Below are 25,654 nucleotides of genomic sequence, written 5' to 3'. Positions count from 1 at the left end.
GGGGGAGTTCTGGGGGCAAGATCGACTGAAAAAAGATCCGGCTCTTTTCACAATTGAGCTCCGGTTCGAACCGTTCACCTTGAAGAGCCGTTCAAAAGAGCCGGTATGTCATGAACGCCACACCACCAGTTCAAATCACCTCTGCAGGCATGACTTATGGGAAAAAAACCATAGCAGGCTTGATGCTGAGAGACATTTACAGTACACCACATGACCAGCCGGCGTCATTTTTCCTTTATCATAGTGATCAAATGTGTCCTTTATGTTAGCGCCCGGGTGGCTTGTAAAATCTGGCCGGTGTGTGTATGTAAATACCATAATAAAAGAAGGGAGTTGCTAGCCTGTAATTTCCTTCTCGGCTCACATTGATATAATCTTAGTTTACCAGCAGCACGTGTTTGATATAAAGATTGTATGCGTAATGAAGGACTTGTTTGGGTGCGGCGCTCGTGTCCCCGTGGTGAGGTGACTTATGTCTGCAGCTGCAGGATGGACGATGGGTTCAGTCTCCACTGAAGGCAGATAGGCAGATAGGCAGAGCACACCAATGGGGACGCTATGCATATGTTTCGTATGCGCAAATCTGTATGCAAAACAAGATGGGTATGCAAACGGTCATTGCTCAGTGATGAAGACAAAGGGTGTCATCTTTAACAGTAAATAATGTAGCCGCGCTCTAAAGAAGAGAAGAAAACGGTTCACAATGCATACTCAATGGAAGAGCGAGAAACTTAAAACAGCTCCCGGACTTGAGAAATCAGGAATAATCTAGAAGACTTTCACAATCATTTCTGCAATAATACATTAAAATAGAAATTTATGGAAGAACTTATGTTACGTTTGTTAAGTGATGATGTCATCACTCTACTTCCTGGTCCAATGTAACTGTAGCCCTATTCACTATAATGGGATTTTGATTCTGACATTAATTATCAATTTTCCATAAACAATGAAGGCTTATTTTCAATGTAAAAATATCTTCATTTTGCCTTGAGAAATGGTGAGCTATATTATTCTAATTAGGTGTAAAACTGCTGTTATTTCAGCAGAGATTCAGATAAAGTTTTTTTGCTGTTTGTCAATGGAACTCTCAACAGTTTGGACCCAGAAGTACCTTATTATTGTGTATGTGACAGCAGAACTAAGTAACGTGTTTCCCCCTGGTGTCTCTGGCCAGAAAACCACACTTGTAGCTTTCCCTGCAGTGGGTCGGAGGCCCCAAAACACACTAATGGAATCACGAAGTAGAAGCTAACAGGCTAACGGGCAAAGCTAACACTTGAACAGTATTTGCAGTCAGGTTTGAGTAAAAAAAAGATCTCGATTGTGTAATTGGATGTACAATATCCCTCTCTCCCTTTGTCTTTTCTGTCAGTGTAGTATTTACTCTCACGAGCAATTAGTGAGTGAAAAACCACAACGTGCTACGATACCTGCGATACCTTTTAGACATTTTCTAGTGTCAGAATGTTAAAATAATAACATAGGAAGTAACTGTAAACACATGTATGCAATGGAGATAATGGTTAGCTCTAGTGGCATAAAACAAGTTACATTTCTGTGCCTCTTGTTTGATAGTTTTACATTGCGATATATGTTTAAAAAACGTTCCTGCTCAAAGTCAAAGTGCAAACAGTTCTAACACAATTACATCTGATGTTTGCCATCTTATCTGCTACTGTTATTGTGGTCTCTTATAAATGAAAGGAAAATAGTGCAGGCCAACTCCTCTCCCCAATAATAGCGGTAATACCCTCATTCTGGACGAATCTAACCCCGGCGTGTTAGGGCGTAATTCCCCTTTAAAGCTAAATCATGTTTCCCAAGTTCACAATGATACGGAAAAGACACTGGTTGGCACTTGGCGCTGGCAGAATGCGGCCTTATTGTAAAAAATGCATTGCCACATGGTTTAAGCGGGCCACAGATGGGAGCGAGACAGAGAATGTGTTGGAGACAGTTTTTGGCAAGCAACAGTTTCCATTTGCCCCGTTCCACAAAAGAGCATTAAAGATTTATGAAGTTGCGAGAAACAATTTGCCATCCCATTTCATTGTGAGAACTTAATTGGGAATTTGTTTTACCAAAAGAAGCATTTCATTCAGGGAGAGTTGATGTAAAAGACATATAGAGGGCTTGCATAATTCTGTAAAGGGCCCTCGATGTTATATAATATAGCCTTCTATTGGCTACTCAAAAGGAATACCAAGCAATCATTTCAAAAGATTTAATAAATATATGATAAACTTGTGCTACTAACAACAAAACTAATATTTTTAAACCAATTCTGACATCAACAGCCTTTTCTCTTATCACTTTTGATGCAAACCAATTTCTAAACTTGAGCTTTTGAGAGTGCGCTGAAGCAATCGAGCAAAATCATGAAAACAAGTCTGGAGTAAATCCTGTTTCACCCAAGCATGATAAATAATTTAAAGTGACTAATAGCGCCTGGTGACAGAGAATGTATTGCTGTGGTGTATCAAATTGCGGTGTTTTTTTTTGCCCGGGGCATAATTTGTTTGGAAAAATAATTACTCCTGCATTGGATACTGGTTAAATATTAAAAGGGTTAGCATTAAGAAGTGAGCGGCATCCCTTGGCGTCAACTACAATCAACAATTTTCCCTCAAAGAGGAGATAATATTGCTAAATTGTGAGCACTTATAGCAGATTTTCTGAGGAAAGCGCTTGGCAAAGTAATGAACTTTCTCTCTGTGCTTTGAAGACTAATCCGAGTGTTTTATGAGACGGGAGTGTCGCGGATTGTCTGCACAGTTCAGATGGTTATTAAGTGCACGAGCAGGGAGGAACCAGGGAGCATTAAGGCTGTGTGTCAGAACATAGAGGAAACAAAAACATTTGGGACTTTGTAGATAATAAAATAGAAATGGCGACAAGGCTATTAAAGAAGTGATAAACATTAATAGTTTTGTAAGCTGAGTGTCTGTAATGTGTCACGGCTGATTATGGTACGTTTATAATGCATCATTGTGCTGTCCTGTGATTGCTGTTAACAACACCGCTAAAGAAGTAAGTCTCAATGTGGAACATGCATCTGTTGTATGGAAGACCAGCAATGCAAGCACAATGCACATACAGTATAGAAGTGTCCTTGGAACTTTACGTGTGAAGCTGTAACTAGCTGGAAGCTGGAAGAACAGAGCCTCATTTAATTCTGCCATCTGCAATGATAAATAGCAACATTTTTATGGAGCGACAACTGTCAGTAAGAATATGAGCCGCAGTGTGTGCAGCAGGGTTGTCCAACATCTTCTGTTGTATGCTGCAGGGCCATAAAGCAGAGCATAAATTCACCCCAACAGCGCAAGAAAATCTAGCGATTGTGCAGGGTGGGAAACATTCAGCATGGGATGGACAGACATTAGCTTCTTTTCAGAAGAAGAACTGAATGTCATTTTAGGTTCAGACATTAATTAAGTTTAAAAGTTTAGCATTGCCCTGGGAATATTTATATTTATATTTACTAATTCAAAGTCAAGGCTCATTTTAAATAGTTTCAGCCTATATGCCTCTTCTGGAGCAAAATATAGACAGAACTCTCAGTAAGAAGAGTTTGAAGTGCTGGGCAATTTGAAAAGCTGATGATCAGATGCCATTTTGTAATTGATTGGGATTCATGACCCAGACGTTCTATTTCATCCAACCACATAATGAGCCTTTTAATTCAATAAACTTTGTCATATCAAACATCCTCAGTTCAATATGTTGTGCCTCTTTGTGCTACATTCTCCCTGTTCACATTTAAGCCCTGCAGCTGCCTTCCTGATTCAGTGTCTGCCCAGTTGTCTGCCACACATAGGAGGAACTATTTAGCCTCACATACGCACATCAACCAATTCCTCTGATTGCCGAAACAAATGTGCATGTTTTGTTGTGCTGAGGAAACTTGTGATGTGAGTTTTAATGGGGCTCTGCACACTAGGCATTCACTGTCACAGCACACACACACAGGCCTTCACACACACACACATACAGACTCCGGCAGTATGGAGCCAATGGCAGGTCCCCGCTGGGCCTCCCCAATCCCCCCCTCCAATCCTCTCCCCAGCTGGACAGTTTCAGCCTGGATCTCTCGCTCTCCCCCGTGTCCCTCATGCCCTCTGTCCGCCTTTTCTATCTGGCAACAGTTTTTCTTAATCCTAAGAACGCTCTTTTTCAGGAGGACTTTTTTTTTCTCTTCTTCTTCTTTTTTGTATCTCCGACACAGTTTTGACTTGGCTAAATATGTCCAATGGCTAAATAAACAAAAACAAAACGTGTTGGGTGGTTTTGGAAATGTGGGATGAATGGCTACTTCTGACCTACAGTCCTTATTCTGCGGCAGCAAATCAAAACTTTATGATGATATATGCCTTAATGTAATATAATATTTGTTTTGCTTTTTTTTTGTTTTTAAAGCATTTCTTGGCCTGTGGGCTTTACTAGGCAGGACAGCAAAGGGTGAAAAAGTAATGTCGGCCTCTTAAAGACATGGCTTTAAGAGGCCGACATTACTTTTTCGAAATTAGCAACAAAAACATTCTAGGGCTAATCTATGACATTGGACAACAAACCATTGTTGTTCCTGTTTATTATTTAGAAATAGAACCCAGTGCCAGAAAAAAAATGTTAAGGACAGCCTGAAGGTTTGTTTAAAATGAAAGCAGAGTAGCCACTTAATCATTTCAAAAACTGAGAAGGACACGTCAAAGCACTTTTGTTGTTCACTTCTATTGATTCACCATTGTATGTTGTGTTAAAATTGGCAGTCACATACAGATGAGGAAGGGGTCACGCAAACATCTGTCGATTTTAACATTGCTATTCTCGGCTTATTGAGCGATACTTAGTTTAAAAGCCATTAGTAAAACAGTGTTTAAAGTTCTACCAAAAATCCATTACCCGTGTGTATTTCTGGTTCCTATTGCTGCAACCTTCCGCTGGCCTTGTTGCATATTTTCCATCTTGGTGTTAGCTTTTAAATATTCATGTAAGTGGATAAGAGAGGTGATGTGGCGGGGGCACGGCGCAGGGAATTCGGGGGAGAGGAGGCGGGAAGACGAACAGCAGTGGGGGCCGCCATGTTGGAAATCCCTGCGGAGCTTGGCATAGGGAACGGTGTTAAGGGGGGTGGGCGGGTGGGGGCTATGGGGGGGTCGAAGGGTGGTTGAGGGGGCCCCGATCCGCAGGAGGGCCTCATGATTTATTTAGACCCGGGGGGTACCTGTGCCAGTCAGACGCTGATGGCTCCCGTCACCCTGCCAACCCGCATGGTGCTCAGATTCAGAGAAGCAAAGGCAAATCCGCAGCACGTCGGAAAATTTATGTGTGGCCACTGCTGGGAGATATTTCACCTGTCCGGTTAATGAATTTCAGAGCGCAGCTGCATGGGAAAATTCCACTGTGCTTTGACCATTCACGTGGGAAGGTGCATTAGGGATACTTGACTTATCATTTTGCTGGATAGCCCGAGGTGCCACTCAAACATACAACACTTGAATGACTACTGCCAACGTTTAGGAGACTTTCCATTCCCGGAGCTCAAGTTTTGGCAAAATATTAACTCTGTTTCCTTCTCCCGGCTTGAACACAAAATTGCACAAAGTTTGTTTTTAAGGAAACAGAAGAAGCCCATGAGCACTTGCTGATTTAAATTAATAAATCAAGTTAAAGTAGGGTTCGGCTCTATACATTTTTACCGTCTTCATTCTGATTAACATCTATCTATTCTAATTCAAAGCTGGACAACAAGAACTTTTCTGGAAATCAATGTGAAATAATGTGAATGAAGAATAAATCATAAATCATGATGCCAGCCTGACTAAAATGTACATTGTTCCATAGACACAGCAGCTATTTAAGCAGAACTAACACATGCCCCTAGAGGCCATAAGCGCCACTGCAGGTGTCGTAACATGTCGCGTTTTTGTTTTTTTACTCATCCATGAGAGTAAATACTACGCTGACAGAAAAGACAAAGGGAGAGAGGGATATTGTACATTGAGCCACAACTCAATGACACAAAAGAGACATTTTTTTTCACTCAAACTTGGCTGTAAATACTGCTAAAGTGGCGCTAGCCTGCTGTTAGCTCTGCCTGTTAGCCTGTTAGCTTCTTCTTCGTGATTCTATCAGTATGTATTGCGCCTCTGACCCGGAGGCAGGGAAGTTGCAAGGGTGGTTTTCTGGACAAAGACACCAGGAGGAGATTAAGGTAAACAAGTTGCTTAATGAATTTTAAAGACTGAATAAGAGGAAAATAATGGTGGCACTTTACCAGCACAGTAATAGCATTGTAATAGGATAGAAATAGCATGGTAACTAGGTTAATGAGGGATAATGTCTTTTGCCGCCCTGTTTCCATTTAATTACCAAGAAAATAATAGCCGTATTTCCTGGTCATTTACTCTTTGCATACCAGGATTTGTTATATTATCTTGAAATACGTTGGGAATGTGGCATCATTCCATGTAATTTATTCATCACATTTCTTCCACATTTTCATGCTACTACTAATTAAAATGCGACCAAAAGAATTATCATTCTGAACTGCAATTTATTTGAACTATATACATTCTGACCTTATCACCTAAATCCATCTTTTCTAAGGCACAGCACTGTAGACCAGCCTTGTGTTTTCAGATAAACCAATCAATACAGAGCAGCGAAGAGGCAGCCTTTGCGGGCGCATGAGGGGGCGGCTCACTGCCTTCTATCAAGGCGGCTTAATTTCCGTCTGCTTAATATCCTGGGAAATGTATGGAAATTGAACAGTGAGGAGGCAACAAAGGGCGATAAATGGGACGACACAATCATGTATAGCCTCTGCCTAGATCCTTCACACACAAACTCTTCAGTCTACTACTGTATACAAACAGTGGCAAACTCACAGGCGTTCAACATACACAGTGTGTCCTAACGCATATGCTCCATTGGTGCTACTACTTCATTAGCCTAGCCGCTACATGTCTCCTACTTTCTCCGGCTCTGTGGAGACACTTGGAAGAGCTGCCCGGAGGCAAATTATAAATGAGAAACAGGTTATTAGGATTCTGTCATGCATACTAAGGTGTTATGACTCTCGTAAAATAGCACAGCGGTGAATACAGCCAGCAGTAATTGTCACTTTGGGGGTCCATTGTTAAAAGGTAATAAGGTAAAAAATAAAAAGTCAGCCTTTGCCCTATAAGCTCTGGATATGTGCTAAGTAAAAGAAAACAATCTGCCACAGCATAAGTAAGCAGCCACCCAGTCAGCCTCCACCTAATGAACGCTCATCTACATTAGTAATAATCTGCCAACGCTCGGGGGAACGAGAACGGCGTTCGAGGTGAAAAATGCAAAACTTGCACCTTCCTTCCACTCTTTATGGCCACACCTCCTCCGGTTTTTCCCCCCTCTTTTTTCTTCGTGATGAGACTATTCTCACAAACAACACCTGCCTCACCATCCTCATCTAATTCGTCTTTACTTTTTTTGGCAACCTGATCCCAGCGTCCTTCTCTGGTACATGCGATTCAGCTCCCACTTCGCAGAGCAGTAACGAACAACAACCTCGAAACAGCACCTTAATGTCGCGCAAGGAGGCAGGTTAAATACGCTGGAACGCCCTGGCCAGTCCGTCTGGTTGTATTTGGCCAGTAACAACAGATAAGGCGAAATGATAGGCAGGTGGGAGAGGAGCTCGCCTTACAGCCGCCCTCCACTCCTATATAGACAGATACATTTTTCATCCGTTATTAGGGCTTCGACACAGGCCCAGGGGTGTCAGGGATCTCACTGCGGCATCAGTTGCAGCCATCTCGACCTGTCACCATAAAAAAAAAATAACAGCAAAGGCAGCCAGTTGGATCGGGAAAACGAGGGGCGCTCCTGTTATTACAAGTTTCAAAGAAATGATACAGGCGGCAATCAACACATTTTCTGTCTGGCACTGTATTTATAACCATATCAGATGAAGTAAGTGATATAGGCAATGTAAATGGATGCAGTACTATAAAGAGATGAGGACAAATGTACTGTGCACTGCAGTCAGAAGAGAACGAGAAACACAAAGTCCAGAGAGTGAGAGCTTCCAATACACGGCTCAATTTCTATTGTTGAGATTTCCTAATCACAGAGGAAGCAGATTTTGGCCACTGGAAAAGTGCTTTTAGTTGTTAAATTACATGCATCGAGCGTCAACATAAAATCAAACCATATGTATTGGACTAGTATGTATGATGTGCTTACTAAGTCTGTTTTAAGTGGCAGCATTTCTTGATTGGCTGTCTCTTCATTTGTTGTTGTTTGAATGGATGATTTCTAAAATACTGTTTACATTATGGCCATGGAAAGAGCGTGGATCATTTTGAAAGCTGAAAATATTGCAGGGAGTCTTTACACTGCGTAAAACAAAGAAGACCTTACTTGACCACAGCACCATATTGCAAGAGATGACTAAAATTAACACAAGACATCCATTACTTAGAGCCTATATTTCAAACATCACAATATCTAATTCTATGTTGCAAGAAGCAACATGTTTTTGAATACCAAACTAAGAAAGTCATATCTACTTTCCAAAATGGCCAGCTCAACCCCTGTTTCATGACCTTTACCTGATTAGATAAATAGGACAAATATGCCTGTGTGCGACAAGTCCATAATCCTTTTATCTGGTACAGGGCAAGCTTGACTATCCGGCTTACCTGTTACATCATAACCTATGGGGAATAATAAGGCAGCACTAAATTGAAAAGCAATAAATAAAGCGGTCTTAAAGCTAAGTGGGTGCTACTGTCATGACGTGAGTCCTACAGTATACTGTAATTAAGGGAAGACAAACATGGATAGAAGGTTAGAGTGATGCTAAAAGAAAACAGAAATGCTATTGATAGTACTACCTGACAATGACATATGAGCCAAGGTACATGAGCAATCTAAGTCAACGTAAACCCCCTCAGTTCTCACAAAACGCACATCACTTGTTTGCCTTGAACGCTATGGATATTTTATTTGCATGAGTCAACCTTGTGGAAAATCCATAACTCATTTGCAAGGCCCATTCAACATACAAGGCGACAGCTGCAAAACAGCCTCAGTGACATCTACAAAAGCAGCCTGTGTAGGAACTATGACGCTGTCAGCACCGGTATCCTCTGACTCCCTTTATAGTTAACATTTTCAGTTTAAATCCAGAAGAGCTAGAAGATGCTACTGTGATTGTGCCCTATTGGAGGTCTCACTCAGTTGTCAGTATCAAAGACCCTGTTCCCTATTTGTTTTTGTCTAGTTGTGTAATTCAGTATATTAGGACTCATCCCTGAGAGGAATTGGGATGTTAGAAATGCACTAGGAAAGGTACTAACAGTTTAAGTTATTCTCGAACCCTCTTTCATTTTTTGTGAACTATAATACAAGTGCAAGGCCTTTAAAAACAATCGTTTACACAGGGCTATAACCATAAATGCTAAATCTCACCTGAGCATTTGATTGTTCCTGAACTATAACTATTGCTTTGAAATCATCAAAGACAGTGTGATGTTCTCATCTTTTGAACGTCACCACAAGTTTGTTTGCTGCCCAAACTGAAAACAGTGCTAAGACACCAGTACTGCTCATCCCCAGTGATAACACTCTTTGAACTGGTGTGTACAAAGCTCGCTTCATTTCTAACAATAAGTCCTCATAAAGCACACAACCCACACACATCAACACCGCTCCGCACTGCCAAACCAGGGTCACCAGAGTACCGGCTTTAGCATGCGGAGGCTCATGGGTAATTTTCTGGTCAATGTTGTCCCTATATTCCTCTTGTCCACGGCCAGGAGGAAATGAAGGGATGATCTCCTCCACTCGTCACTTCAGCAGAAGGCAAACAGAAGCACTGTTTGCTTGCGAGCCTGTTGACCTGCTGCCCAGGAGCAACAACAGACAATGACCCCTGTTTACTTCAAGATGAGGTATTTAAACTGATATAACTGCACTTCCTCTCTGATACACACCACCCAACCTCCATTAGGTACTAGGACTGCACAATTAATCATAATTGAATTGAAATAGCAATTTAAATAGTTGCAATTAAAGAATTAGCAATTAACGAATATCAAAGACAACACTCAAATATCTCCATTAGGTCTTGTTATGTATAAAACCAGCTACCTGGGACATAGACAGACACATTCTGAAATGCATGTGATTCCCGTTTTAGTTTTGCAGTTCATATCACAGTCTTCTCTAAAATGCTAATGCTCATTAAACCAGGCTTCATACTCACATTCTTGACTTTTAAGGCAGAAATGACTAGCAAAAAGACTCATAGTTTCAATCAACAAATTGTCTTCAATCTACTAAAGGACGAGTAGACCGAGCACAGCAGCCGAGCAACACCTGGCATGTGGACAGTTGTGCATAGTGTCCTCACACACCTGTTTAGGCCGGCATCAGGCCTGGGCCCAAACAAAGCTTCTCTCTGTGCTGACATGGACTCCATTTGATTCCTCACTCCGTTTTAGCTTGAATGCTGCCGCTGCTGTTTGCCATGAGCTAAATAAGACTGTTAAAGAAATACAGGAGGAGGAAAGGCCTTCCCAGAGAGTCATCTGGTTCTAATGCCCATCCTGCTGGTGTGGATTACAGGCACATATTACAGCAGAACTCCAGCTGACCCTTCATCTATATCCCCAGGGGAAATGGGAGCCAGTCAGTGATGGGGGCTGAGGTCTGGGGGCTTAAGGAGAACACGGTCCAACAGAAGCCTGTGGGCACGCTGCTCCTCCACAGAGCAAACTGTGCAGTCTGTATTAATTATCATATCCTCCAACCAGACAACCAAAATCCTCACTATAAAATTAACATCTCACATTAAAGCAAGAAGAAGTGATAAACTGCTCTTACCTGTAGTATCTGGACTGCAGATAGGTGGAGCACACTGCTTTGGACACATGGCTGGCTGAGCCGAAGTCGATGACCTTTACCCTGTACGGTTGTCTGGACGGGTCCACCAGCATGATGTTCTCTGGCTTCAGGTCAGCATGGATCAGTCCCAGACTCTTGAGTTTCATAAGCGCTGTGGCCACCTGCTGCAGTACTGGTCTAATGTACTTGAGCGGCAGAGGACTGAACTTGTTCTGTTTGAGGAAGTCGTACAGGTTCTGCTCCAGCATCTCAAACACCAGGCACGTGTGGTTCTTGTGCTGGAAGCACTCATAGGCCCTCACAAAGTTGTAGTCGTCTGCGCTCTCCGTGCTCAGACGCGCCAGGATGCTCACCTCTATCTGACCCTGCCGTGCATATGATGGATGGTTTTTCAAGATTTTGATTGCAACTATCTCATTGGTGCCCCTCTTCCAACATTTGACCACCTGCCCGAACGTCCCCCGCCCCAAGAACTCTAACACTTCATACGTGTTAGTCATGGAACAGAGCACCTCATGCTGCACAAGTTGGTAATCTCCCTCGTTGTTGGAACCACTGTTTTTGGATGTGGCTGTTGAGGTGGCAGTGGCCGCTGTAGCCACTGTGGCTCCACTGGCAGCTCCGTTGTGGATCATGAGTGGGCCGTTCTCCTCAATGATCTGCACGCTACTGTTGTTGTCAAGCTCTTCGCTCTTGCGTTTAAGCCCACATCTCTGATAGGTGTCTAAGAGACTAACAGTGCTGCGCCGCGTCAGGTTGTGGAGCACACTGCCACCACCAGCGCTGCTGTTGCTGCTGCTACCTCCGCCACCACTGCCCAGGAGAGAGCCCACTGCCCCAGAAGTGCTGCTGGCTGAGGCCACCACGATGTGGCCCGCGCTGGCAGGGAAGATGAGCGTCTGTTCGTAGGGCAGAGTGGAGCTGCTGATACCCAGGGGCCCGCTGGTGGTCGTCACGTTCTTACTGCTGTTGTGGCTGTAGACTTTGCTGTGCGTGCCGTACCCTGTCATATCCCAGTTACAACTTTGCTCCACCTTCAGTTTCTTTACGCTAAAGAAGGCACTTGACTGGAGAGTGTGAGGGGAGAAGAGTTGCACTTGCGCGGCCATACCTGTGACAGGGGGTTGGGGGCAAGGGACAGAAACGAAAGCAAGAGGTTAGAAATTTGAGTGTGCTTGAAACGTGAGTGGTAGCTTAGGTTTAGCTTGGGTTAACAACATCCTGAACTTCATAGCTTTAATGTTACATTAGAATCTATGCCATGAATGATACTGTTATGTAAGAAAATGTTTTCCAGACTGAGTGGTGCGTTTGTAGATGCAAGCTCACGCACAGGAAATGCCAGTTTCCTACAGTTCCCATCAGCATTAATGCACCGGTTGAATGAGCACTATAAGAATACAGATTCACAGGACACTCCAATGACACAACAAGACAACAGAAAAAATCTAAAAGAATGATTGCAATTCCCTTTCTCTCTTCTCAACCCTGCTCTAGAATTTACTGGTGCATAATTACTTACTTTGGGTAAAATGCTGGATGAAGTTTCACTCAACTAGCTATGAAAACAGAAGAGGGGCAGTGAACTCCCTCTCAACCACAAATCCCGAAGACAACAAAACAAAAGCAAAACTGCAGCACGGCTGTGTCACACTCCTGGGAACAGACTGCAACAGCTTCTCCAAGCAAACACCGGCCCAAAATAGTCCCTTTCTTTATCTCTGTCTTTGCAAACACACTTGTTTATAGCATTGAAATGATTATTACAGCACAAAGCAGATTATATGAGACCTGGGCTAATTGTATGTTTAAGCTGTTTTCTGTAAAGCTAGAATGGGTTTACTACTAACAAACTAAGAGCTACCACCTGGTTTCTCCGATGCCCACACACACAATTAAGCCCCACTGATCACTGACTGTTTGGAGTAATTTCAGAAATGTTATAGTCATTCTGCAACAAACACGAATCACAAGCGTCAAACAGCTCCTTAAGTGCTTTGACTGGATAAAAATGTGCTGCTTTTATGTATTTAAAGCCCAGAAGTTTTTCAAAGATAATTAAAGGACCATTTCCCCTTCAAGATGGGAGCGGACTTCCATAATTGTGGCCAGCGTTCTGTGCATATAAAGCCTGAGTGGGAGGGGACAGGCCTGGTCACTTTGTCATTATTAGCCTTTCGAGTGATGATGATGATTAATTCACTAGGAAGCTGGCAGCCTTCCACTAGACTCCGCTTGGTTTGTTTTTCAACTCTCTTGACCTCTCCAAGTCTTTCTCTTTAAGCATTTATTTTTGGGTCTCCTTTGCCCCTGCACGATAGAAATCCTGGTCATTTGGTCATCTGACGGAATGCAAAAACCTGACATGAACTTGGATTGCCGATGACAATGCTTTGCGGCTTTCTTTTTCCTTGCTTCCTCCGGCACAAATTCTGTATTGGATTTAACACACTAATGGTAATGTCCCAACGAGGCTAGCCCTAGCCATTTCAGAGAGGTAATGAAGAACGTCCGCTAGGCTATTAGGGGCAAGGCTCTCGGCTAATCACATAAGCCCGCAAGGCCAGATGTCACTGCTTGGATTACCAATTCCTGTGCCTGGACTTTACGCTAAAAATAATTTGAATGATAGGTTTCGTCACGGAGCTGCGTCAACAGCGTGTGACTGAGGTTGACGTGCAATGACACTGAGATGGACAGACAGAGAAACAGCCTGTCTGCTTCTTGTATGGAAAATTCTATGTTGCATATCTGCCAGCATGATTATGGAAAACACAGGGTCTGAAAAGGCCAGGCTAACTGCTTTGTGCATTATCATTATGGAACGGACAAATACGCAGACTTGTGCTCATTACTCATAATCCAAAAGAGCACAGAAAACTCTAAATAGTTGCCAACAATAGAGCTTACTCTCATTGCAATTAGACCACTAACAAAAACCAAAACACATGTTATTTTACTTTTTCTAACTTGCCATCTTTATGATTGATTATGGTGATAAGTGTATTGACTAGTGGTACCATTAAAGCAGTACTAACCCATACCCCTAGAAGAGGCCATAAGCGCCACTGCAGGTGTCATAGCATGTTGTGGTTTTTTACTCATTAATTGTCCGTGAGAGTGAATACTGCGCTGACAGAAAAGACAAAGGGAGAGAGGGATATTGTACATCTAATTACACAATGCAGATCACTCAAACTTGGCTGTAAATACTGTTTAAGTGGCGCTAGCCCGAAGTTAGCTTTGCCCGTTAGCCTGTTAACTTCTTCTTCGTGTATTGGTGACTCCGACCCGGTGCAGGAAAGCCGCAAGTGTAGTTTTCTGGCCAAAGACACCAGGGGAGATGAAAGACCCCCCAATCATCCCATTAACTCTTGGATTGCCCCCAGAGGGACTACAGAAAGGATTTATTAAGGTAAACAAGTTACTTAGTACTGCCATGATAAAGAAATCATCAATTCTATAATACGATACGATTTTAAACTTGTATACCAAAATTTTATATCGGTTCTTGACCCGCAGTCATCATTGAACTCAACAGGATTGCGTGACAGGTGGTTAAGAGATGGGAGAGATATCCAGCAATATTTAGGAGCCGGTAGATGACCTTGCAAAATTGAGGCCTCCACACTGCGTATGTACTGCAGCTTTAACCCTATAGGCTATACCCTATTTGCTTCTACTGTAACTATCGCAGCAGGCTTGGTATAAACTTGCCTCTTGAATGAACAAATTGTTGTCATTCCAGGCACAGCGGGACATTTAATAGTCCAGCCATTCAAATTCCTCTTCATGTTTTAACTTCAGTGACGGGCTGATCCATCCTGTTTCTTTTCTAAACTACTGCAAGACTCCAAGAAGTATTTTGGATTAACACCGGTTTCTACAAAGCTAGCTACAACCTCGTTGCACTTTACATGACCACCAGCCCTCTCATTGACTCTCAGTTTGGGTATATAGAGTTTGCTTGGCATTGGCGGCATGTTGCACTGAAGGCCAAACAGAAAGAAACGCAAGAAAATGTGAGATATTCTGACCAGGCCTGATAGGACACTGTTAGCTGTGTGGCTCAACACCAGCACATTTCACTGCCCTGTGCGAACGCTGATAAGTAATTAAATGAATCAAGAGGTCAAGCGGCTGGAATGTTATCGCATGGTGGCATACACACGAGCAACAATGTGTCTACAATATATTCAGCGAAATAGCGCAGAGACCGGGGGCTATAACTCTCTCAAACTATAACAATATTTATGATCTGGAATTTGAACAGCCTAACCCTCCTTTGTCTTTGCCAAGTGCAAAGACCTTCTCTTGACAAAATGTTCTATTCAAGTGCAATTTGAATTTTACACCAAGTGCAAAGGCTATTGTTTTTCCCCTGAACTCTCTAAAGCTCTCTTAGCATACCTAAAGTAAATGTGCCGCAATTACGTAAGCAAAGCAGAGTGGCTGTTTTAAGTCTTGCATGTTGAAATGGTAATAGTCAATGTTTTGAGAGAGATTACTCCTCTGTCAGGGGTTGGTTAATCTTCTTTTTGGGGGAGGATCAGGGTCGTTTTGTGCGTGCCGTGCGAGACTGAGAGACAGGCTGAAAAGGGAGGGAAGAGTGGAAGGTAGAGCGCGGGGCGACGGGTGGCCCTCACATTCTCGCCTGTGACCTGCTTCTGTTTACTCTCCTTTATTAAACTCGTCATTTATACTGCGCTGACAACATGACACAGAGTATTGATGAGAGCGCCTTTAGACTCCACAAAACCTGCCAAGTAGTGCTTTGTAATTACAAATAGTCTTTTAATATAAAACCTGGCGATCGTTCAAGCGCAACCCACACCCGTTTACAAAAGTTCAGACAAATCATAATTTTAAATGTTCCCAGTGTCAAGATGAAAATGAATAAAATACTTGGTGCAATCTATTATCAACATCTTTAAAGCTTGTTCTTGAGTGTATATCAATGTCCAAATCAATAACGGCTAAAAAAGCACAGAAACATGTCACTGTCACCTAGGAGACCACAGCAAACCCAGGCCTGGTCGATGCCTCCTTCTCTGGTTATATTTGGACTTCTCCCTGAGACTATATGTCTCCAGACACCAGTGGAGACACAGCGATGACCCATGTCTTTAAAGTGGACAGCCCAGAATCTGTGTGCAGACAGGGCAGAGGGGCTAAGCCAAGTCACTGGCTAATGAAATGACTTCAGACTGTCTAGACAAAGCATTATCTCACCCTTTGCTGCAGTTTCTGAACATCTTCGCACTGATAGAACAAAGTGAGGAAAAACCTCAGGCTGTTTCCAGCCTTCTGAGCAGGGCTGGCGACTCAAAGAATTTCAAATAGATGACTAAATTACAGTTGTTGAAACTCTTATGAAAGCTCCAATAACAAGTTGCTACATTGTTAATGAAACACGCACCACCTGTGGCTGGCACATCACATACTCACATCACGAGACAACCAATCCTACATTCAAATCATTGGTTGAGCCTTTGTCTGTCTCTGATCATATACCCAGGCATTCAAAGACTCTACAACAAAGCTGTGTATTTGCAAGATGCACCACCTACTTATTTACAAAATAAAAATGATTAAAAAAATACAACCACTCATTTTAAGTGAAATCCGAAAACCACAATAGTTTTGCAAACTCTGTGCAGGCAAATGAAAAGACATAAGCAGCAGCAAATAAAAACGCAAATTAAAGTAAACTTATAAAAAAAAAAAACTTGTATGGCACTGAATCCTCTTGCTGTAACAACATGCAAATACATGTTTTTAGAATGCATATTTCATACTGAGTGGCGAAATGATGGAGCACTGTCAAGTACATGCTTGCTCATGCATTCATAGACTCTTGAATAGCTTAAAGCATGTCATTTCATACATTAAACCATTCAAGCCTGTTGTTTCCTTGTCTTATTTATCTGCCTCATGTACAAAGGCATCACTGCACTGAAGGAATGCCTTTGTGGAGTTGAGGTTAAGACCGGAGATGAATTGTATAGGGACAGATTGTCCACAGCACAGCCCCAGTTCAGTGCCCTATAGCGTGGCTCACCCTCCACACTATTGACCACCCTGGCTGCTTTTGGAGCTCTCTCATCCCTGTTTATTTATAGAATAATGCAGCAGACAGGCTCAGGGGGAGATACTGTCACGCGGGCTGCCTCTCCATCAGCCTATATGCTCAAGTGCCTCCATAACCGACTCCTTCATTGTACACAAAAAGGACATGCGCACACCTAGCATATGGGGAGCCTAATGTGCAAATATTAATGCTGTTTGCTATCCACGTGCAAACCTTCATGGCTTTAAAATTAGCAACACCCCAGCAGCAAATGTGTCACTCCCGAGTCCTTCCTGGAAGCAAGCGGGCAAAGATACAGCATGTTGTGTTAGCTGCCAGATAACATGTTTGGTCAGCACTTGTTCACATGCACTTAAAACCACACATTAAAGCTATGCACAAATATAGCCCGCACGCACTTAGCAGCTGAGAAATAACTCGGGAGAACTTTGCCACCCATGATAACATGTGAAGTTGCTGCTAATCTTAAGTAAATGTGCTGCTTCCCCGGCTAACTGTCAGCAGATAAGACAGCAGCTCCTCATGCAGTAAAAGGTGGTCATAAAACGGCTGGAGTGAGAAAAACATTTGGCTTGTTTATACTGTCGGGTCAGGCTAACCAGGCACTGAACCGCGGAGAAGAGGAGAGGAAGGGTGGCTCTGCTCAAGCAAGATTTCTTATTAATCAAATCACGAGGGTTTCCCAGTGTACAAAGGACAAAAACACACAACTTCCTCCGCGTCAGGAACGGAGGGAGCAGCGGTGGAAAAGTGCTGATAAAGTAAGCATACTACGGCATGGCATACATTTGTGATACTTTGAAATGATGATACATTCATCCATTAATACAGCTATTATTACTACTGCAAACCACTAGAGTTCTGGACTGGTACAACTACTAATAATACATCTATAACTGCATTTTAGTAAAGTAACATTAAAATTACAAAGTAGCATTATCCTCTTTTGTCTCTATGAAGTAGTGTTTCGGAAAGTGCATCAAAAAGATGTTATTGCAGTAAGAAAGACGGAAAGTGTTCGTCCAGGGGCAAACCTTGTGTGAGGCAGAATAAAAGGGCTACAAAACGTGCTTGAGCATAACACAGCGGCACCTGTTAACGTGAAGCTTGACTGCCTTCACGGCTGCTTTGACTACACTGCTGAATGCACATCAACAGGCCACATAGGAACGAAGACATGCACCTGATAAGCAGTGCATCTCTCCATGACGCTTATCATGTACATGCAGTAAAGCCCCCCCCCCCCTCTCTATCTGCACTTCCTCTTATGTCAGTGCTGTAAAAAAGGACACCTATGATACCATGTCCTATAATGACACCTACATGTGACGGTATAGGCTGAGCAGAGACACGCAAATAGCAGTGCATGCTCGGCACTGGGGACTGGAGCGTGCATTGGTAAATTGATTTGTGAGAGGTCAGCGTGAGATGGCTTTTGACGCCAGAGCCCTTGGCACATGTTATTGCGAATTCAATGAATAGAAAGGAATTCAATGTTAACACTAGACCTACAGTACTGCAAGTTAGAGAAAGATGTACAGCCAATTTTATATGTAGCATTACAATGAATTTTGCCCAAAAGAAATTGGAAAGAAAGTTAAGGCATCTCTGCTGAGACTGCTGCCTCCGCGACCCGGCCCCAGATAAAGCGGAAGAAAAGGGATGGATGGATGGATAATGACAAGGCTTAAGTCACTTAAAGGTGCACTACGTAACTTTTTATGTGAAAACAAACTTGATATTTGTGCATATTTGACCTTTTAGTGATTCAGTGGTATTATGGGTGCAGCATGGCACTTTTGCTTTCCCTCACTATGGCCTTTATGACGCTCCAGAATTCATTGTTTTGGGGTTTCTGTCCAGTTTCTAGTAGGAACTCCTAAAACTCCGTCGTGGCCATTCCGCCTTTGCGATGCCCAATCCCGTCAGACCTAGGAAGCTAAGCAGGGAAAGGCCTGGCCGGACTTGGATGGGAGACTGTTTAGAAACACCAGGAAGCCTAGCGAATGTAGTGAGTGAGTGAGTGGTTGGGTGTGGTGGTTGGAGGGGCTGATGGCGCAGACTGGTTGCCTCGTTCCGTCAGTCTACCCCAGGGCAGCTGTGGCTACAATAGTAGCTTACCACCATGAGTATAGTAAACAAATAGTGCAATGTAAAGCGTCTTTGAGTGTCCAGAAAAGCGCTATATAAAACCAATGCATTATTATCATTATTATTATTATTAAATTATGTCAGAAAATGATAGTTGGTAATATACTTATATCGTTCCCCAATAAAATACATCAATCTTCTGGTAAAATCAGGAATGACAAGCCTGTGATTGCCTGGAAAAGCATTGCGCCCGGAGGAGATGACATGTTCTCTCTACGCTGCCACTCTGCCCTGTCCTGCAGCTATGGTGTTGGGTGTGCTCCTCACAAAATCAATTAGAAAAGACCTATTTAGCATTAACTTCCAGCTGGGATGCACTATTTATAGGTGTGGGGTTTCTGTGTTTCATCACAGGCATTTTTTTTAGACTTGTCAAACATTATGACCTACTGTATTTACCCAAAACATTATTGACAAGGGAATATGCATACACATGCCCTAAAGGGATTCAAGAGGAAAGTCTTAATGACAGGAGAACCAGTCAGACTAGCCCAGACACCTGCAACACTTCCCGTTAAGACAAGGCCTCAGCTACAAGTGAATAGTTTTCATGTAAGTTGGCACTGTTGGTGGTGGGAAAAAGATGAAATGCAGATTATGCAAAAGAAATCTCACTTGGGCTATGTCTTATTGCTCCACATTAGGACTAAACACTAATTATCCTGGCTTTGGACAGACAAAAGTCAATCTTATGGCTAAAAACTGACAAAACCTCTTGAATGAGAGGTGAAATGTCTACAACTAAACAATGGCTAAATCATAGTGTCCAGATGCACAAGGACTCTCATGCTTACAAACAGCAAAGAGCCAGGGTTAAACACAAATCTTACATACCATACCTTTAAACGTGTTGCATGTTGCAGGCCAGTAAACAGTACCAGCACAACTTTGCCCCCAAAATGTACATGGTTTACTGGTATAGCTCTTCTCCTTTGAGCTAACTTCTATTTCAGTCCTGGCCTTTTCACTCTCATTCCTACAGTGGATGCTTGAACCCCACCTGTGGCTATAGCCTTCTGCTCCCCCTCCACCTCCGAGCCGTGCACCTCTGTGTCTGGGACGGTGTGAATGTTTCCCCAGGCGACGACACTGTGTGATATGTGAGTGGGGTGTGTGAAGCTGCAGCTCATCAGACTAAATTAAACGACGGATGCCTTCCTCGCTGCCCCCCCCAAAAAAAATGCCTCTACACGCTCTGCCGCAGGTGACTCATCCATATGTGCAACCTATTCATTCTATCAATATCATCTTTACATCAATATTACTTCATTGTTCTTCAAGCATTTTGGTGGGATGCTTAAAGCTAAGTAACTCATGCCCCTAAAGGCTATAAGCACCACTGCAGTTGTCGCAGCATGTTGCGTTTTTTTTTTACTCATTAATTGTCCGGGAGAGTAAATACTACGCTGACAGAAAAGACAAAGGGAGAGAGGGATATTGTACATCCAATTATACAATGGAGATACTTTTTTTCACTCAAACTTGGCTGTAAATAGTTTAAGTGGTGCAAGCCCGCAGTTAGCTTTGCCCGCTAGCCTGTTAGCTTCTTCTTCGTGATCTCTTTCTATCGCCTTTAAGAGGAATTTAAGGCGATATATTGCTTCTGAGAGTTCACACTTCATCGTGATCGGCTAAATTGCCGCGTCACTCATTCAGAGCGTGGCGACACATGACCAACAGGTGGACTAAGTGTGGAAATGTTAATGGCAAGTGTCAGTTAACAGTTGACAAGAAAGACCTGATTCACACTATGGCAATCTCTCTGAACAGATCATCACTTCCCTTCCCTTGTCTTTATTGGATTTTTATTGCTGTAATGTGCAGGGAATAAATAGAAATTTATCAATTTTAGCCACAAAGAGTCGGTCTTCTTTTTTCAATATGACTCTCGACATCACAGTCACACACATTCATATGGACAAAAGCGGATGAAGTGTCTTGCCCAAGGACACTACACCAGTTCGCAGAGTTGATTATGGGTGCCAGGCAATCAACCCTCAGATTATTGCGCAAACTTCTCCACTCTTGCTTCAGTAACAACCCCCCCGTTTCGTGTCCCAGTCTGGCATTGTATCTCCTCCATCGCGAGATAAGACCAACGCATTAGTGGAGGTCTGCACACCCGAATTGCTTCTTATTTTTTAATATGTCTGCCACCGCTCCGCTCATCTCTTGCAATATTTCTGGTCATATATTGAAGCGGCTTATTGAAAGATGATAGCACATGCACAAACACGTGCTCCGGTACTAATTTAGTGGGGCATATGTGTCCCTAATCCAGACGACAGTGTGTCATCAACAGGCCTGGGCAGTCCTTCTGGCCGCAGCGCTGAGGTAATAACTGTGGCCAGCCCAGTCAGCCCTGTGCCTCTGATTCAGTGTGAAAATCACCGCTTCAGCCCTTTATATTTACACTGTCCTCTCGGTCGCAAATAGCAGCCAAACCCCAGACAGGAAATGGCTATTCTGACCATCACACTAACACCCACATTCAAAGCAGGGCGAGTGGAGCAAGTTCACATGCAAACCAGCTTGTAAAACACAAACGAATTGAAAGATTAACACAACTGTCCAATCCATAGCTGCGTGATTACACGGGGAAAGATTACGCTGTTTTGCTTCCCTTGCCGTCATCTGCACAGTTTATGGTGCACCCTCGTCTCCAGCGCAGCTTTTAGCAGATGGAAAAGATGATCTGTGGGACATCCGTAAATAATGATTCACCAACACAGTCGCGTGCGTTATTGTGAATCGAATCAAATACCGCAGTAGCATTGGTGGGCCATTTGTTTGTCCAGGCTACGGTAATGCGCAGAGGCTCAGAGTCACGGCCATTAATGTAACTGGAGCCTGAAATGTATTTAAACATAAACGTCATGCGCAGTGGAGGGCTAATGAGGTACAGACAGCTGGGTGCACTGTGGAGGAAAGACCAGGTATATTCACTGCGTTAAATACGATTGAGTCTACAGTACTACAGGGAAAGTCAAGGGTTGTGAGATGTGCAATGTGCAGATAGTATTGCGAACAATTGCTATTTACAAGCCTGAATTTTGAAAGCAAGTAGGGCTGAAACGACTAATCGATTATTGAAATAGTCGGCAACTATTTTAGTAATCGATTACTCGTTTTCTGGTTCACACAGACTCAAATAGAGCAAAAAATACATGAAAATGTTGTATTTTTGATGAAAACCTACTTTGTTTTTATAGTTACGGTCTGTAGTGTTTGGTACAGTGTAAATTTCTTGAATATCTGTCTGTGTCTCATCCAATCAGAAAGCAGAATTATCCTCCAACAAACACTCACTTTAAGTTTACTCCATCAGTATGTCCTCAAGCTGTGCCACTTTAGCGCTATGTGATAAAAAAAAATTGAAAACAACACAATTCACAGCCAAGTGATTAATCGATTAATCGTAAAAATAGTCGTTAGATTAATCGATTACAAAATAATCGTTAGTTGCAGCCCTAAAAGCAAGTACTCATTAATTCACTAGATTTGCCATACAGTGTAGAGTCTGCTGCAGAACAAGCAAGCAACATGCAATCCACTCCAATGCATCTCGTATATAGTTTAAAAATGACCACTTCTGACATTAAATTTGATCAACATTATTAAACCAGATTTTTTTATGTGTTGCACCTTGAATCATTATAAAAGCTAATTGCGTTTTACAGAAGGGGGTCCCTAGTTCGATATATTGAGGCAGGAAAGTATTGCAATAAATGACATTATTGACTCTAGCAATACTACAGTAGATGCTGTCAACTCTCAGGCATAAAGATGACAGTAAACCTTTGTTCTAAAAGTGCCTAATCATATCCTAAAATATAACACAAGCTGCAATAAACATGAAGTATAAGGTTTTATGAAGAAAAAATGGGGGTGGGGGGGTGATAAATGTACAGATGATAAATATCAAGGCCAAAAATGTATCGTTTATCTGTTATTTATTGAACGATAAGTCGATATAGTAATTATTATGACAACCCAGGTCGAGTGATTTTGTGAGTTGCAGCCTGAAAAGTTTGGGAACCCCTGGTCTGACTATACAGTAAACTGCCCTTAATGTGTTACTGAATTAATCTATAGTCTAATTAGATATTCAAACGCATATCAGGGTGAGTCTACATTCAAAAGGTTTGTTGCCAAGACCTTTTTTCCCCCTACATTTCAAGTTTGCATTTGCTTCAGTGACATTGATGGGGGCTTTCCACATTCAGGTTTCAATACGTGCAGCACAAAGCACATGTAAAAACAACACATTTAGCCATAATAACCCCCATACATACCCCCAAATCCTTCTTCACCCCCCTTCTCCATCCAACCAACTGCCCCAACTGTTCGGAGCACCCCGGTGACCTCTGCCAACGGCCTCCAGCTCTCCACAGCCTCCTGCCAAAGGGTTATTCTCCTATTCTCTCTCTTACACCTATACATTCCTTGTGTTTCTGCATTATTTGTCTTCCACTCTCAGTCACCCCTCTCTCTCTCGCTCTCTCTTTCGGGCTGAATGCAGGGGTCAGTTCAAAAGGCTGTCGGGCAGAGCTGAAGCCTGGTTGGTCGTGATGCGCCTGGAGGCTTTGAAGTGAGAAGTGGATCTAAAAAGGTGCACGCTTGTTATTCTGTTTTCGTGCTTCAGAATGGTGCATTTGGGATAAAAGCTGTAAATAAAAGGGACTTCTATGTGTCAGGAATGTCTGAATTGAAAATGAGATGGATGTGACTGCAGAGTGTCATGTCACATTATAAGGCAAAATTTGTATGGATCAAAAATATGTAAAAAAGAAAAAGAAAAACGAAAATGGACAAATATGGCAGGCATTCACTTAAAAATGATCAAAGAATAGGTTTTCAAGAAGTTATCCCCTGTTGTGGGTGGGTCAATACATGTTTCTAAACTAATAATCAAGTATAATAACCTCTTAATTTATACTTAAAACAAAATGAAATACTATATCCAGTACTAAAACAAATGAGATCATTCAAATTTTAACCTAAGCCTTTGTGTCCAATATCTAAAATCCATTTAGAAGTGATAGGATCACTTTTAATTAGATATAATCCTGGTACTTATACAGTTTTGTTGTTTTCGAAGCTAAATAGATGCTATTTACAGTTTTGGCTTTGATTTGTCTGATAGTGACAAGTTTCAAAATAATGAGAAGCAGACTTCATGTTTACCGAAATTCACCAAAATGATAACAGACAGGAAAAAAACAACAAAGAGAAGTCTTTGAGCGAGAACACAATAGCACCAATAGCACTGAAGTGACGGAGGAAGGACAAGGACTGCTCATTTCCATGCCTCGTTTGACTAAGGCCCCAGCGCTGTCTCCTTTCTGTGGACGACTGTGTGCCTCTGGGTTTTAAATGGGCTGGAGCTTTTGAAGTCCTTTGGTTATCAGCCAAGCGTAGAGCCCTGTACCTGCTGCAGCCATCTGTGAAGCCACCCATCGCTCCACTTCCCGGCCCTGACTGAGGGGGATCGAGCCAGGAGTGGAGCAGCAGCGGACACCGGCCTGGCACCACCGGACTGTGACAGTGCAGAGGGAAGAGCTGGAAGGCCATCGGTCGTATGTCTATAAAATGTGTCTGAAATATTTCTGAAAAGACCCCAGTGCGACCTTAGCTGTCGGAATTGTATTTATGTCATGGCCGTAAGTCCAGTCCAAACATCTCCCACAAAACACAGCACATGATCATTATTCTCTAAACAAGAATGTTCCAGAGTGTCAAAGTAAATGACAAATACTATAACTCATTGACACTCATTTGACTTCTGTTATCATGCTCTGACATCACCTACACACAGGTTTAAAAGCACGCATTTGTCATTCATTTATGGTTGAGGAAAGATTGCACAACTGCACAGACTATGGCCAAGCTCATGTAAGGGAACTTTATATGATTATTATGATATTGTCATTATTAATTGTGACAATGCAATAAGAAAATCAGTCGGAAACACAGTAACTTGATGCCTCAGTCTTTACTTTGTTTCTGACGTTTTGACTTGTATGACTCGCATAATGATTAAGAGCTTTGTTTTGCTGCGCAGGTACATATACCATTTGATGTCTACAAACCGACAAGCAATCCTCTCTCATTATCTTTGAGAACTCACCAACTCGGTGGATAAAAATTGAACCTGAAACATGCCTGTGACTATTACCACCAAACGCAAAGTTCGTTCAAAAATCCCCGTCACGTCTCTGCTGGCACATACATATGCTGTGCAGTTTTCACGTTCATCTGCTGCCTGTACATCTCAGGCTTTGTCCAACTTTATCTAGCAGTTTAATGCATGCGCCATGTGACAGGCTACAAGGCCAAATGTGCCTGAGGTGATGGAGGGAGCCCTCATCCAGAGCACACTATGGCAAATGGACTGGCATAGATGAGGCTGCAGTGGTGGGGGGTATTATCACAGACAATAGCATTAAGACCTGGAGTGTAGAAATGATGGAGGGGAGTGAGGGGAGTGGGGGGGGGGATGATGACCCA

At 42.7% G+C, this 25,654-nt stretch overlaps 1 protein-coding gene across 1 annotated transcript in view; it reads right to left on the bottom strand.

Moving 5' to 3' along the window:
* hipk2 (homeodomain interacting protein kinase 2) overlaps positions 1–25,654 on the bottom strand; it is an 84,665-nt gene that overhangs the window by 49,822 nt on the left and 9,189 nt on the right. Inside the window, exon 2 of the mRNA XM_079568316.1 lies at positions 10,882–12,013. Within this exon, the coding sequence (XP_079424442.1) occupies positions 10,882–12,013 (1,132 nt within the window). The remainder of the gene's footprint in view (positions 1–10,881; positions 12,014–25,654) is intronic.

Source organism: Gobius niger (assembly GCF_951799975.1).
Source record: "Gobius niger genome assembly, chromosome: 12".
NCBI lineage: Eukaryota > Metazoa > Chordata > Actinopteri > Gobiiformes > Gobiidae > Gobius > Gobius niger.
This window is presented reverse-complemented; position numbering and strand designations above follow the sequence as displayed.